Genomic DNA, 16,718 nt, shown 5'->3' with positions numbered 1-16,718 from the left:
GTCCGCAGCGGTGATTTTAGCCGCTGTCCTGGGCGATGGGGTGCTGCTCATCGCTCGAAGAATCTTCTCCAGACGGTCAGTTGTGACACTGCGCTATCCCCCCACGATGATGCGGGGAAAGACTGTGATAGTGACCGGGGCGAACAGCGGCATCGGGAAGGCCACCGCGGCGGGGCTGGTGCAACTGCAGGCCCGGGTGATCATGGCCTGCCGGGACCGGCAGAGGGCAGAGGAAGCTGCCCGGGACATCCGGCAGGGGGTCGGGCCCAGTCAGGGAGAAATAGCGATTAAACACTTAGACCTGGCGTCTCTGAAGTCTGTGCGCAGTTTCTGCGAGGATATAATACAGGTAAGATCACCGTCTATGCAGCAGTCCACTAGCTGGAGCGCTAACGTTAGGGCACCGTATTCGTAAACCCTGTAAAATTTCACTGTAGCCGCATGTGACCTTGTGTGGGATCTGGAGATTGAATTTACATTGGGCACTGGACATCGTAATATAAACGTGTGCTTTTACAGGAACATTGCCTGAACTGCAAGCTTGCCAACTGGATAGCTAACGTCAGCTAATACAGCTTTACAGCAGTTATTCTGCATGAGAAGCTATCTAGCTAAAGTTAGCTAATATAGCTTTACAGCAGTTATTCTGCATGAGAAGCTATCTAGCTAAAGTTAGCTAATACAGCTTTACAGTAGTTACTTGTTAAAGTTGGGTATCCTGTAAATGTTTATGTATGTCTGTATGACTGCTTTACGGTAGTTGTTATAAGATAGCTGGTCAAGGTAGCTCAATGTCTGACATCTAGTCAGGCTAGGTGCTAACAATGATATTGTAACTGATGGCAGCCGCCCGGGGTGCAGGGTTGAACTGAACTTATATTAATGCTCTGAAGCCTTCGTTAAGTGTTGGGCACTTTGTAGCACTGTAAACATTTAACATTCGCCAGAGCTCTCCATTGCAAGATGATTATTGTCTTTGTGTCACCTCTTCAGGTATGGAATAATGTAGACCTATTCAGGGCACTAGTTTGTTTTCATGGAAATGGTAGTGGTAAGGATTCGTACCCAAAGGGTTGCTGGTCCAAGTCCCAGCTGGGGCACTGCTGCTGTACCCTTCTCCAAGGTAAAATTGCCTCAGTGAATATCCACCTGTATAAATGGATAGCATATAAAACAAACTGTAACCTATGTAAGTCTGGATAAGGGCATCTGCAAAATGACAATAATGTAATGAATTTTGCTTTGGGTAGCTGGTTAGTTCTCCATGAGCAGCTGGATATGTAGCCCCCAACACATTTGAGAGTATTACTGAATAGGGTGGATATTTTGTTTGTTTTGACCATTTATTTGTAGTGAATAGCTGATAAAGCCAATGGATAGTGGCTTTCTTTCCAGCGACATGTCGGATTTAAACCCGCAGCCCAAAGTTCCTGATCCAGGGCAATAACCCCATCCCCTGGGTCCTCCTCAACACATACTCTGCACTGCACAGTAACTTCAGTACACTACTGCACTGACCCTTCTGTCTGCATGAGTTGGTCGTTTGACCCGTTTTCTTCTTTAATTGACTACAGAAGGAGCCAAAGATTGACGTTCTGATTAACAATGCGGGAATCTTCCAATGCCCGTACACCAAAACGGACGAGGGGTTTGAAATGCAGTTTGGAGTTAACCACCTGGGCCACTTCCTCCTGACAAACCTTCTGCTAGATCTGCTGAAGAAGTCTGCCCCCAGCCGAATCGTTGTGGTCTCCTCCAAGCTCTACAAATACGGCCAGATCAACTTTGATGACTTGAACAGTGAGCGCAGCTACAACAAGGCCTTTGCCTACAGCCAGAGCAAGCTGGCCAACCTCCTGTTCACTATGGAGCTGTCCCAGCATCTGCAGGATAGCGGTGTGACCGTTAACGCCCTGACCCCAGGCATGGTGCGGACCAACCTGGGGAGGCATGTCCACATCCCCCACCTGGCCAAGCCCTTGTTCCACCTGGCGTCCTGGGCCTTTCTGAAAAGCCCACTGGAAGGTGCTCAGACCCCCCTTTACCTGGCCTGCTCCCCAGATGTGGAGGGGGTCGGGGGGAGGTGCTTCGCCAACTGCAAAGAGGAAGAGCTGCTGCCCAAAGCCAGAGACGAGCAGGTGGCCAGGAAGCTGTGGGACGTCAGTCAGGTCATGGTGGCCCTGAGCAGCTGAGCAGAACAGGGCTGGATGAGACGTCTGTCAGCACCGCGAGGACACGGCAGCTCACAGATGAGACGTCTGTCAGCGCCGCGAGGACACGGCAGCTCACAGGACAAACCTGCAGAATGTGGGTGTGAAGGGACATTTTATTTATTTATTTATTTATATGGCAGGCATCCTTACCAGACTGATGTATATGGAAATGGAATATACAAGTGCAGAAAACATTTACCAAATAAGTGTTTGTACTTGTGCTTGTATAACTAATCTCTGAACATAGCTACCTAAATATAGGCATTTTATGCAGGAATACCTCAGAGATCGTTGTAACTGTTACTGATAATCACAAGCTGCTGACTGGATTCCCACAACCTAACTGTCCCTTGGAAGATGTGCACTCAGGGCTGGGTTTTATTCAATAGGGGATCATCTTCTTTCCCCTGCTAAATGCAGTCTGACTCCATGCATTGATTTTCCATTTTAATTTTTAGCAAACAAAGATGCTTATTTTCCTCTGTTAAGCTGGTTGCTTATTAATGACACTAACAGGAATTTGTATATAATTTTCCACAGTGTGGACCTCTGAGAAATAGTGTTTTTTCAGTGTTCTCAGTGGAAATAAATTTTGAGGATTCCATTCTGAACATCACTGAGGTGTGTGTGGATCAGAGAGGGTATGCGTTGGCCTCTGCATGTATTGAGTGGTACACATGGATGCAGATCAGATGGTGGTGTCAAATGACTTTGCAAGATTAACGAAGGTCGAGCGGCTTCTTCAGCCAGATGAAATTAGGATGCGTGTGTGTCACCAGGATTCCTTTGTAGGGTTTGTCATGCATACTCTTTCTTCTGGTGAATCGTGATTTCCAGGGACCAGAAAAATGTTCTTTTGATGATGTTATAAGAAGGATTTTGGTTTGGCATGTCAGTGTTTCCATGCCTCTGGATTTAAAAACACAACTGAATGTAGCCAGATGGCAGTCATGGATTTAAAGAGCAGGTGTGACTGCATCAAAAGTAATTATCAGTATAACATTTCTGTATGCTGTTTCTGCATAGGTTAAATATTGACACAAAGTGTTCCTCATAATGCATAATATACTTTCACAATAGCTAAATTCATGCTAATGAGGCATTTTGAAAATGAGTATCACATTATGTAGTTAATATAAATGGTGCAACAGTGTAGTTCATATGTTTCACTGTAAAAATATGTCCCATTGCCACATCAGTCCCAGCCGAGTGCTCTGAAGTCTAAAACTGCACATCAGAAAACTTCAGCATGCGACCACAACAAATTACAATTACTCACCACAGGGGGGCAGTGTAGGCATTGTGTTTTGCATTGACTTACTTTCTCTGCAGATGCCTGTACAGCCCTCTTCCACACTTTCTGCTGTCCCAGACACAATGAGGGGTCACAGGATGTGACTGTCAAGCGTTATTGTCAAAGGCACATTCCAGAGAAGGACTCTGTACACTGATATATGCATCCAAAAAGAATCACTGAACTGCACATTAATGTGCATTTATTATCGTATTGCACCAGAGTGATAAACTGTTAAAACCAATGTAATTGGAACCAAGTCCATTAGGACACAGGTGTTTCAGTCTGCACCTGAGCCAGGTGCTGTGAGTCAGCAGGGCTGATCTTACTGTAAGACATGGAGAGCGGCTCCTCAGTCATTTCAGAAACTCACAGTGTGGCTCTTTCTGCAGCTTCTGAGAGCTGGGCTCTCGGAGTTGCTCTCGTACTCACGCTGCAGAGAACAGGGGAGGTTGGTGGAACAGCGGCAGAGAACAGGGGAGGTTGGTGGAACAGCGGCAGCGGCAGAGAACAGGGGAGGTTGGTGGAACAGCGGCAGAGAACAGGGGAGGTTGGTGGAACAGCTGCTGCAGGTTGTGAGTGATGTCACCTGTGCAGGGCGTGTCCAGCTGTCCGTCACTGAGCAGAGGGGGAAGCTCACAGTGAGGATCCAGGTGTCCCCATAGTTTAGCGCTGGCGGGCTGCGGGTGCTGTTTAAACGCTGACTGAAAAGCAGCCGCTGCGTGCACTGCAGTGTGTCAGAGAAAGAGGAGAGCGCAGGGGGACAGTGTGAGAGCGCAGGGGGACTGTGTGAGAGCGCAGTGTGAGAGCACAGGGGGACTGTGTGAGCGGCCGCTATGCAGTCAGTCCTGCGCTGGCCACCAGCCTGGGACTTATGCAGGTGTCCGTCACACTAGTGTGACGGTCCTGATGAGACAGCAGTACCCTGCCACCACCCTGCCTCCATTAGGACCTGGCCTGCAGCCAGATGTGCTAACGATTGACCCCCATAAATAAGACGTGGTGCAGTGGAGAGAGGGAGAGGGAGGGAGGGAGAGGGAGGGAGAGAGGGAAGGGAAAGGGAGAGAACCAGCAGGGTTGAGTATGGATGTTGTTGTGGAATGAGCCGTACCCAACCTTACCACATGTACACCACACACACATCTCAAAGGAATGAGCCATACTCAGCCTTACTGCTGTTACTCAGTAACACAGCCACTCAGGGTTGGGATGGGTGTGTTACCTGGAGCCGTGCAACCAAAGAGACGGCCGCACGACAAAAACAATTTATTAAAGGCAACCAACTCACATAGTTATTAGTCAACTCAGAACGACAATGTTAAAATAGACAATAACCTACAAAATGGAATCACATCACCCTCCCTTTAAAAGAACCTAATGATAGTACTTGTGGAGTGTGTGTGTGCCAAATTGTGGGGTGTGTGTGTGTGTGTATGTGTGTGTGTTGGTGGTGATAGGTGAGCCAAAATGGTACCCCACTTAGCAGTGATCTCACTGTTGATTGGTTAAATCCCATCATGACAGAATGAATAAACAGGATTTATTCCAGGAAGGATTATGTCAAACATGATTCTATGCTCACACTCACTGGTCTGGCAGTGTTGTAGCCTGTTGCTCATTTAACTTGAATGGATGCACTTGTGTTCTGTTGTGCTGGAAGTTGCTCTGGATGAGAGCATCTGCTAAATGCATGTAATGGAATTGAATGAAAAATCTTCAGATGTGGGGAAGCTAGTCTTATGAGTGAGGCTCTTTAAACTCTAACCGCAGGCTGGTTTCCCCAGCCCACAGCACAGTCCTCCTCCCCCCACTCACAGGCATAGAGCTCCTTTTCTGCTGAGCTGATAGTTTGCTACAGGTGGCAGCCGTTGTCTTCTCCGTGAGCATGAAGGATGCCCGTGGCCAGGAGGTGGCAGCGTTCCCACCACGCCCCGCCCACTGCTCAGCCAGAACAGTGTGTACCTGGTACAGGTCAGGTGTTTTAGGGATCATAAGGAGAGGTTATTCTTCCAGTCTTGGAGTCTTACACACTCTGTAATCAATTAAAACAGTCGTCATTTTTTTAAGAGTAATAGCAGTCAACACTTTATGGCATGGTACCAGGCTGGAGTGACAGACAGCTGCGTCTCCCCTGTGCCCACAGCCATCACCTGACAGCCCACAAACCGTCCAGTCCCCCTCCATTCCAGCCTCACAGCCCTGCACATCCACACTGAGCCACAGTGGTGCATTCTTAATTAGGACCCTCAGCGAATATTCAGGGCAACCTGTTCCACATGCCCTGGGCCGTTCAGGGAAAATCACATAGCTAACATCCATCCATATACCACGTTCAGGTAACTTGCTCAAGGATGCAACAGTAATGCTCCCTCTGGGCTTTGAACCTCAAACATTCTGGTTATGACCCCAGATCATCTACCACCAAACCACACTGCTGCCTGTAACTGAGCAGTGAAGCCCTTCCATGCCGTTGGCTGTCAGCCAGCTGTAGGCAGCACTGGCCTCTTCATTGGTATCTGCATATTGCATGGAGATGAAGCTGCTGGGTCTTTCACAGCCAAACCCATCTGTCACCTCCTGCCTCTCCGTCAGCAGTATATGTCCATTACATTTATGCCAATGGCTGTTAAACTAATGAAGCTGCTTCTTATTCGTCAACTTTGCAGAGCTGCAAGTTTTCGCAAATTCTGTAACTAATTGCATGTGGATAAAGTGCAGTCAGCTCTCAGTCAGGGAGATATACGTTTGCATTCCTCTCTGCTTCTGCGGTGTGCTGCTGGTAACAGGAGTGCTATCTCTCTGGATTAATGGAGCATAAACTACGTTTGGGAGGTGAAATGTCCCACATATCAGCCTCGCCTTCCTTTGAAAGGAAAATAAACTAGTCACTTGCCCGTCGCATCTTAATGCTGTGATCCTCCATAACACACTGCTCATCTCTGAGACTTATTTACACACCGAAATGCTATTTTTCTGCTTTTGCTTGTTTCTAAGTGAAATAAGTGTCTGGTTGGTATACAGTACATTTAATATTCTCTGAAAATTTGACTTTTTATTGCTCTTATTCACTGTAATGGTGGGTTTAACAGGTTTACCTCACTTAAAAACTGGGATATATGGGACTTATTTCAGCAGAAACGGGTAAATAATCAGATCATATTCCGCTTTGTTTTGGCGTGGCTTTATTTGTGTAGTGAAGGTATACCTCTCTGGTCTGATGCTGAATGGTGCCAGTGCAGGTCTGTCCCAAAGACAGTGCATCACAACAGGATGGGAGACTAATGATTCCTGAGAAGACGTGAGAAAAGCGAGACGTGGCCAATCCAGGAAACATCTCAGGATGTAGCAATGATGTCACAGTCTCAGTTTGGCCCTGGACTTCAATCACATTAAATGAATTGATCTCCCTCTGTCAGTTACAGTACAGTGGCACTCTATTGGCAAACAGTGTTGCCAAAGCAATAACGGACAGTATTAAAAATACTGGGATATTAAACGTAATGAATATTTAGACTAAAACACATACTGCAGTTTGGCCAACAAATTGCATACCTTCCTGGCCAAGAAAGAAGTTTTTGTAAACAAGAAAATAAATAAATTAGCATTTTCATCAGTGTGAACTTCTCAAATACTGTGCTCTCAAACACCGTTCAGTTTACCGAACAGTTCACTTTTAAATGTCGAACTGTCATTGGTGAATAATACCAGCGTCTTTTCCTAACTGAATAATCATGGGGGCTGTAGATCTTATAAAGTGAATTAGCTGTTAGTTTACTCTCCTGTTGGATCTAATGGCGTTTTTTCAGTAACACACTAACATTTGGCAGCCTGAGGCCCAGCAGTATTAACTACACAGCCAGACTGCCCTCATTACTGGCAACCAGCAGCACAACTGAACTGGAATGGAAGCTGAAGTAGCCAATATGGCAAGGAGTGCACCACAAGGTGTCGATTTCACAATCACTGTTTTCTACTAAACTAATACAGTATATCCACCATGGTATTTCCTGCCTGCTTGTATTCACAATGAATATCACAAATCAGCACATATCTTTTGTCTTGATAAAACTTCAAAATGAAGTTTGGTTGACATTGGCTGAAATCTCTAAATGTCATGGGTCAATGACTGATAGCTGGCAAAGGCCATGAAATGGACTGAGAAAAAGGAATTAATGGTGTTCCATTAGGTGTTTTCCAGCAGTGTGTGTACTCTGTTCCTGACTGTACCATACCTGCTGCTTGCAGGCTAGCTCACTTTACATAACATACCTAGAAACACAAGCCATTCAACCAGCTGAAGAGGATGTATTATAAAGAGAACACAGTACAGTTTGCTTACAGTGTAGCTGTTCTAAAACATACCCTGCATGACTGCACTTTAGATAACTAGCTAGCTAACATTGAGCAACCATTCTTCATTCATAAATACGTAAACAAGATCCAGATATTACGACACCTAATAAAGTCACGTGGACTGTCTAAATTACGTTTGTCCAGTTGCCCAACAGAGCAAAAAGACAAGTTGAGCACACAGAACTGCTTGATGATAATGCATCAAACATTGGCATTCTCTCACTCTGAACACTGTGACTGAAACACACTCCATGGCTGAAGGTGTCTGCTCCGATTGAGAATCTGTTTCACAGCAGCTGAGCTAGAAACAAGGTAGAAATCCAGCCTTTCTAGTAAGTAACATACCAAGATTAAGCCCTAAAAGAATTCAGACAACATTATATACTAGACTGAGAGAGTCCACGTCCCAGCATACACGACCCCTCCAAGGAACCTCTCAATCTGTGTTTACAACGCAAAGGTATCCACAGCTGCCAAAAACCTAGGGGTAACTTTGGACAGCAATCTATCCTTCAAGGAGCATCCTGCACCTCGCTGCTGGCTGGCCTCCCGGCGTATGTCATCCGACTGCTGCAGCTTATCCAGAACGCAGCAGCCCGTTTGACATTCAACCCCAAGCAGGCCCATGTGACACCTCTCCTTGAATCCCTCCAGTGGCTACCGGTTGCAGCGACGATCAAGTTCAAAACCTTGTTACTAACCTTTAAGGGACTTAATGGATCAGCCCCCCAGTACATACAGGACATGATCAAGGCCTACAAGACAGCAAGAGTGCTGCACTCTTCTACCTTGGGTCGCCTCTGTGTCCCGAAATACAAGGGCAGAATCTCTCGTACCCGCCTCTTCCCAGTACTGGCTCCACGCTGGTGGAATGAGCTTCCTGCCGAGATTCAGACAATAGACTCCCTGGGCGCCTTCGAGAGAACACTTAAAACTCATCTTTTCAAACTGTGTCTCTAGTCTACCTGCCTCTCTATCTCTATCTATCCCTATTTTCAAAAAAGGCACTCTACACTAGCTTAGCATTTAACTTAGTATCTTACTAACCTGTTGTAATACTTCTTGATAACTACTCTTAGCATAGTAATGCACTTATTTGGAAGTTGCTCTGGGCAAGAGCATCTGCTAAATGAGGTAATGTAATGTAATGTAATGTAATATACACACCAGGAGTACATTTAATCTGGGCCTGGGAAACTGATCCACTTGATTATTCTTAAAATTATACCAGTAATTATCAAATTCATTATTAAAAATAACATTACTTTATCAAATGGATAATCTGTCTGAGACACATCCAAGAAACTGACTATGTAATGAAGGCTCTAAGCTGCCTTCTTCTGTTCTCAGAGGTAGATTACATGTTTATGCCTATCCATTAACTAATGCGTACTCTCAGGTTTCTAAAGCAATAATTTGATTAAACAATTAGAGAGAGGTGGATGTTTCACTAGGACGCATGAATCAATACGCTTTGTCAAAATTGATTTAGATAGCATAATGTGGATATATATTGTGAAAGCTTTGCAATCTAGGAAAATTGCGTCTGTTCTTGATGTGACCTTTAAAAATAAGCATCATATTGGAAATCATTATGACGATCATTATGAAATCTGCTGGAAGGTGAGATAGCGCTTCACAAACAGCTTGTGTCGATTAAAAATTGGTGGGATCAGTGTAGTTTGGCAGTGTTTTGGATGCGATGTTGTATATAACTCCCACTTGAGACTGTTTCCTCTGAGTCAGCTGATTGACTCTGCCAGGGGACACCGCATACACTCTGCACTCCACTGCAGCGGTGCACTACACCAAGCAAAACACACGCTAAATGCCTCACAGATAAATCACCAGCCTCATCTCTGCCTTAGCTAACTCAGTCTGAGATGACTGCCGTGCTGAATTACAGAAAATCACACATATATTTCAATCCAGGATAAAAAGCTAGTGTGTGTCAGACAGCAGCTGCCCTGATCTTCTTATCTGGGGTGGAGGGGGGTGGAGGGGGGGGGTTGGGGGGGTGCAAAGCTGAAAAAGCCAGAGTAGCAGCCAGAGGGGAGGCAGGAGCTGAAAGCCACCATGCCTGGATTTTCACTGATCATGATGTCTGAGCATTTACAGACAGCCATCAGGAATAAATGTCAGTATTTGGAAATAATAAAACTTTGTCACATTTATTCACATTCCTGTAATGAGTAACTGTAAATCCTCCTTTGGTGTGGAGCGCACAGATAAGGTGCATCCTGTAGTGCTTTACGATGTGAGTTTAAACCACAAATGTTTGATTGGATTGAGCTCTAAAGGCTGGGATTTGGTGGAAAAAAAACAGTTTTTTGGCCATAATGTTTTGGTCAGTTGTCATCCAGATGTAGAGACTTGTGGAGTGGCTTCAAAAGAGGCTTCATGAAGGCAACATTCATGCATGTGACTATGAGTGTTAATGTTGGACACACTGTAACTTGAAGATGCCAGTTTCCTTAGGAGGCTCCAGCTGTTGCCTTTGGATTTCAGATTGCCTCCAGAACCTCTTGTCTCACTGCCCATTCCAGGCTATTATCGACACTACAGTGGAAAATGGTGGACTCGGCTTTTTGTGAATTCCTTATAGCCATATTCCAAATCTCACTGAGTCTGAAGCTGCACCTGTCTTACATCCAGTCCCATTGCAATACAAACTGCAGTGACCAGCACAGTTATGGTGGGGACAAATATCTTTGCCCTTACAATGAATTCAGTTTGCAGTTTTCCTAAACTGATCTTGATTTTTCATTAGGTGCTTTCACACACAGGGTGCAGCTCCTAAAAGTCAGTAAATTTAGCATCAAAAGCGCCAACCTGGCAACGCTGAAACTTTTCTCATTCACCCATCGGGCAAAGTCTCAGTCTTTCGTGTGCGAATCAGTCAGGTAGAACTGAAAGACTGGCTGATTTTAAGCAGAGTCATATCTGTTGTAACAAAGCAGTGGCAGAACTGAATATTTTTCCAGTGATCGATATGTCCTCCCCTCTGACACTTCCTCAGACGAATACTGATCAGCTAATAAAAACTTTTGCCCTCTCATCGTTCATTAAACCATAATGCCATTACGCACCATTCAAGGTGAGTCATTACTGACCATGGTGCCAAGGCCCCTGATAAATCAAGGACATTTTATTATCTGGCAAAGATCATATATAAAGCCTTTAATTTCTTGGAATGAACCCTGACCGTGTCAGCAATTTTTCTTGGTCTCTGTTTTTCTATTAGACTGTTCCCCTTACTGATGAGGGGGGGCTGTGTCACAAACACCCCCCCCCCCAGCCCTCTGTCCAGCAGTGACACATCGGGAGAGTCTGGAATGCTAAAATGCAGAAGTTATGATGTGAACACAGGATTCAGCTGCTGACCTCCTCTCAAAGGGCTCAGGACACGGAGAGCACTAAGTGGGCTTATGTGCCAGTCTCCGGGTCTGTGACAGCAGCATTGCCACTCCTGACAGGAACTAGAGGAAGGCTGTGATTTGACTGTCTAATGATATTGCACCAGCCTCATTTTCCCGTTGAGCAAAAGCACTGCTCATAAATCCATTCGTGTGAAGTGTATATTGGTAGTTAGTGCTGTAATATGGTAGCAGAACAGGAGAGAGGGCATGCTCCGGTGTAGCTTTAATGCTTTTGGATAAATTTTGCCCTGCGCTCACTTTTTTCAAGCAATTACAAGTATTTTTCAGTATTGGGTTTACTGAAAAACAGAAAAGGCATGGTCACATGCAGGGTGTAACACAGGCAGCCCGGCTCAGTGGGGGAAACGCACAAATGCGCAGGAAGGCACAGTGAGAATGTTAAATACTCGGATATTGTGCCAGACAGACCTGTGATGTGCCGTCTTTCCAGGGATTTCCGTGTCTCATTTGAGTCCTAAAGCCAAACTGAAACTGGAGGGATGTTTGTGAGCGGTTCCGGTTTCCATGCCTACACCATGATGCAGTAAAGGTCAGAGGTTGTGCAGGATCAGGTTTCTGCAGCTCTAAGTCACCACCTTCATGCAGCACAATGGTAATGAGAAGCAGTGAGCTACGCCACGCTCTGACAGCACTGCCCAAAGAGCTGGAGCTCACCTCTCTCGCAGAGGTGCCATACATCCCGTCAGGATCAGATTTAGCAGGTAACAGAATCAACCCAAAAATCACTCACTTAAACCGGTTTTACCATAATTTATGCCCAGATATACAGCATATATTTGAACCTATCAATTACTGTCACGTAAATATACAGTATGTACTGTATTTGTTAAAAGTGTATATATGGTAAAAGTATACAAATTGTTAAAACTAAAGTTTAGTTTAATTCACTGTAGGTCATGTAATGTTGTTGGTTCTTTATCTTAGAGAATGACCTTCTGTGGGGCTCAGTTACAGCTGACAGGGTAAGCTCTGCTCCTTTATGTCAAACAGACACCAGGGGATAATTGCAGGATAATCACAGTGTTTTAGAAAATAGCAGCTCCCTATAAACCCTGTGCAACGACCTTAACCTCCTGGGTCTGCATGGACTTCAATCAGCCTGCAATGGGGAGGAGTCCCTGGTGGGGGACTGGTGCTGGAGGAGGATGATACTGCGTTAGCCCTGCCGTGCGGGGCCTCAGGGAGAGCCGTTAGCCCTGCCGTGCGGGGCCCCAGGGAGAGCCGTTAGCCCTGCCGTGCGGGGCCCCAGGGAGAGCCGTTAGCCCTGCCGTGCGGGGCCCCAGGGAGAGCCGGGTCTCTGCTGATCTGCAGTTCATGCCTCTGAGGGCTTACAACACACATACTCTAAAAGTCCTTTGCTAAAATCTAGACTTCTTCTGTTCTTTCTGAAAGAAGATTCAAACATGTCTGCTGAAAGAGAGGGGTGAGCAGATGAGAGGAGAGAGGGATGAGAGTGAAGGTGGAAGGGGGGATAGAGAGATGGGATAATGGGTGAAGAAGTGGACATTAAAGAGTAGAGAGAGGGATGAGAGTGCTGTGGAGGAGAGGGCGTGGAGGAGATGAGGGTATGGGGTGAGGGAGGGGGAACTGACGATGGAGACAGGGAGAGAGGAGATGAGCAAAAGGGGAGAGAAGGAGAGGAGTGGGGAACTGAGGGAGGGAGTGGTGGGCATGAGAATGATGAATGAGTTTTGAGAAAGATAAAGTGAAAGGGTTGGAGTTCATGGTTTCGGTTCATGGGGCTGGGTACCACACTGCAATCTCCGAGTGAGATTAATTAACCAATGGGACAGCAGTGTGATATATTGGTTATAATGGGGAGATTACTGTGGTGAAAGGTGTAATGTAAAGTGTTGCTATAATGTGGCAGGAACATTAAGAGGGAGAGGAAGAAAAGACAGGGAAGATGGTGAATAAAGTTAAAGGGTGGGCTTTACTGTGTGGCTGTGTATTTCTCAGACAGCTTAGCCTCTCCCAAATTGGCTCAAATACTGTCCTGAGTTCTGTGCTACACCTCTGCTGACCTGTTGTGGATGATATTGAGATTTATTCCAACAATCCTGCCGCCCCATGCGGGTGGAGGTGCTATTGATTGACTCTCAGATAGACCGTTGTTGACAGACTGTTGTTGATGTGTGAGAACACTGATCAATACACTGGTAATTATGGCTCAGGCAGGACATAATTCAGCCTCTTCCTCAGTGTCAGGGCATGCTAGATTTAAAGTACTCCAGTTCCACATTCACGCTAACAGTATGAACTTCTTAATAGGCGTGTCTGTCCTGTGGGTTTACATAATGATATTAAATATCTCTTATTTAGGGTGATTAAGTGCAGCAGAGTGGGTCGCACTCTCACCTGCAGGTGGAGAGCCTGCATTGTGCCCCGCTGCTGATTCCTCGGAAATTCTTCCTAATTAAATTACATCCAATGCTACAAATGTGCAAGGCTTTCACATTACTCGGTGGATCCATTTTATTGTGGAAAAGTGGTGTATCTTCTCAGAATTAATGTTTATCGTCTGTTTTTCAGTAAGTCTGGGATTTCATGCTGTCATATCACATCATTGTGAGCAGTATCATGGTTTATGTTCCCACATGACCACCATGTCTTCCTTATATGATGTATGCATGACGCCTGGGGGCTGTTGGTGCATTCCAGTTCCAGCTGGAACATTCCATCCATCCAACCACTTCCCTGTGCTACGAAAAATAAGTATGACTGACAATTTAAAATAATGGTTCTGTGATGTAATGGGCCAATCCCATTACCACCCTGCTGAGTCCTGCTCCAGCCCTGTCTGCTTTATGGTCCAGAGCCCCTAGAAGTCCATATAACTAATTGAAAGTGCAGACCATTGTTTATTTACTTGGGATTAATCTATTCTAGTTAACATTCTACTTTTAAGTACATGCCAGGTGCAAAAGTGAATGATAATGAGTTTAATTTATTTATTAATCGATAGTATTTATTTATTTATTTATTGTGACTGTTTACCATCATTTCAGTTAGTTTAATTTGTATGCACCTAGCGCTTTGTCTTTGGTAAAGCCTAGAGCTTTTATTTTTTTGGAATTATGATGAGTGGTTAACAGCTCTCAATACAATACTAAAAATGTAGCAGAGCATATCCATAATAAACTTGTGCTGTACAGCTCTGTGCTGTAGACTCAGTAGGTTTACTACTGGGGGGGGGGGGCATTCACCTGTGATCAGAACATCATAAGCCCCCCCCCCCCATATTCATTACTCTTTAAGATGTAAAGCATTAAAAATATGTTCATTGCACTGTAAGGCAGTAAACTGTGAGTGAATGGCACGGCACTAATGCGGTTTTATCAGCTGCACAGCAATGGCAGATTAATGGAGCATGAAAACGAGACCTTTCTCTCCATACAGCGAAATCAAACAGGCAGGAAACTCAAGGTTTTGGTAAGAGGAAGAAGAATGCTTTCTCCGGTGCACTGCAGGCTGTGGCTGTCCCGGGCCTTTCCAGTTCCAGCTATCGCGTCCTCAGAGGACATGCAGAGGATTCCTCCCTTCTTTTTGGCAGAAATTGCCACAACAAAACTGCTCCTGTTAGTTGAACCAGCAGAGGGCGATACGGAAAAGTGACTGCATGGACAGCATGAGTAACTGTAAAGACTGTAAAGAGAAGGTGCAGTCAGTGTCTGTTAATGTCGCTGTGTTGGCCTTTTATGTTATAAAAGATCAGTAATACTCATATTGGTCAATCACCAAAGACATAAAAACCTTGTGTCTTTGGTGAACAGGTCAACAGGTTAAGCCTTCCCCCTGTTATGGCACAAACACAGACACACTCCCCGCGTCCTTCCAACAGCGAGGAATCCCACGGAGGAAAAAGACTTTATCTGAGCATTTTCTATCAGGTTTTATAGCCATGTGTTTGAAATGGTCCCCATCAAAAAAGATTTGAAAGCATGTAAACGTGATGTGTGATTGCACCCATTGCTGTATCTCCTCAGACAGGATGACTGCAGGCCTGCACTGAAGGGTGGGGCCCACAGCTGCCTCACACTCACAGCGAGGGCCCCGCCCTGCCCCGCCCTGCGTCACAGAGTGCGGAAGTGTTGGGATACGTCTGTCAAACACAGCTGCTCCATTTACTTCCTACCAACAACTGATCATCTTGGCCAGCCTTGATCCTTCCCCCCTGGTATTATGTGTAAATGTTGAGACTGATCCAGGTCAGATCTTGGGGACAAAGTATATTTGTATCACTACATACGTTAATGCCAAATAATGAACCGTATGCTGTCTTCTTTTGTTTAGTACTGCTGGTGGTAACCAGCCTGAAACTGTCACAGTGTCAACGAAATTGTACATGTTACATACGTGACAAAATTTAAATTTTTTGACATTTTTTGAACGTATAATTCTGATTTATGATTACATCGCTTAAATTCCATCAGATGTTTAATCCCTAATGCATTTTAACTGTACTAATTACAGGAAAAGAAGCTGTATCTTGGCTCAGCCCCATGTGAGGTTTGGGACAGCAGCCTTCTGTTCTGGTTGTTCTGTTACATTCCGCCAGTAAAGACTGACGCTGTGCAAAGTGCCACACTGGTGACAGACTGTAATGTATCTGTAAGGAGTCATATTCCCCTCAGCCTCTCAGTTCCTGTGTCAGATTTCCTCCCTGGTGCTACAGCAGCTGGGGGCTATATGGGGAAATTGCTTAAATCATAATTTGCACATTTTAACACACTTTCCTCTTAGTTTCTTTCAGACATAAGAAAATTACTTCTGTTCATTAGTCTCTGTCCAAGGGAAGACCACAGACTTAATGATTCAGAAATGTACTACAGGCTTATTCAATCTTCCACTCACATAAAGACAAAGAGCCAGGCCTTCAGAGCACAGGGAGCCGGCCTTCGGAGCACAAGGAGCCGGGCCTTCAGAGCACAGGGAGCCGGGCCTTCAGAGCACAGAGAGCCGGGCCTTCAGAGCACAGGGATCCGGCCTTCAGAGTACAGAGAGCCGGCCTTCAGAGCACAGGGAGCCGGGCCTTCAGAGCACAGGGAGCCGGGCCTTCAGAGCACAGAGAGCCGGCCTTCAGAGCACAGGGAGCTGGGCCTTCAGAGCACAGGGAGCCGGGCCTTCAGAGCACAGGGAGCTGGCCTTCAGAGCACAGGGAGCTGGGCCTTCAGAGCACAGGGAGCCGGGCCTTCAGAGCACAGGGAGCCGGCCTTCAGAGCACAGGGAGCCGGCCTTCAGAGCACAGGGAGCCGGCCTTCAGAGCACAGGGAGCCGGCCTTCAGAGCACAGAGAGCCGGGCCTTCAGAGCACAGGGAGCCAGCCTGGAGCTTTCTGAATGCTGTGCTTCAGCAAGTGTTCCGTCCAGTTAAAGAAGCGCAGCCATATGCAGCAATCTGCTGGTCACATTTACCAGCA

The 16,718-nt window shown here is 45.9% G+C and overlaps 1 protein-coding gene across 1 annotated transcript in view; it reads left to right on the top strand.

The window, feature by feature from the left end:
- LOC118792309 (retinol dehydrogenase 14-like) overlaps window positions 1-2,713 on the top strand; it is a 2,771-nt gene extending 58 nt beyond the window's left edge. Inside the window, exons 1-2 of the mRNA XM_036550134.1 lie at window positions 1-349; window positions 1,575-2,713. The exon at window positions 1-349 is cut by the window's left edge and continues 58 nt beyond it. Coding sequence (XP_036406027.1) covers window positions 1-349; window positions 1,575-2,192 — 967 coding nt within the window. The 3' untranslated portion in view covers window positions 2,193-2,713. The remainder of the gene's footprint in view (window positions 350-1,574) is intronic.
- The last annotated feature ends 14,005 nt before the right edge of the window (window positions 2,714-16,718 follow it).

The sequence above is a fragment of the Megalops cyprinoides genome, chromosome 17 (genome assembly GCF_013368585.1).
Source record: "Megalops cyprinoides isolate fMegCyp1 chromosome 17, fMegCyp1.pri, whole genome shotgun sequence".
NCBI lineage: Eukaryota > Metazoa > Chordata > Actinopteri > Elopiformes > Megalopidae > Megalops > Megalops cyprinoides.
This window is presented reverse-complemented; position numbering and strand designations above follow the sequence as displayed.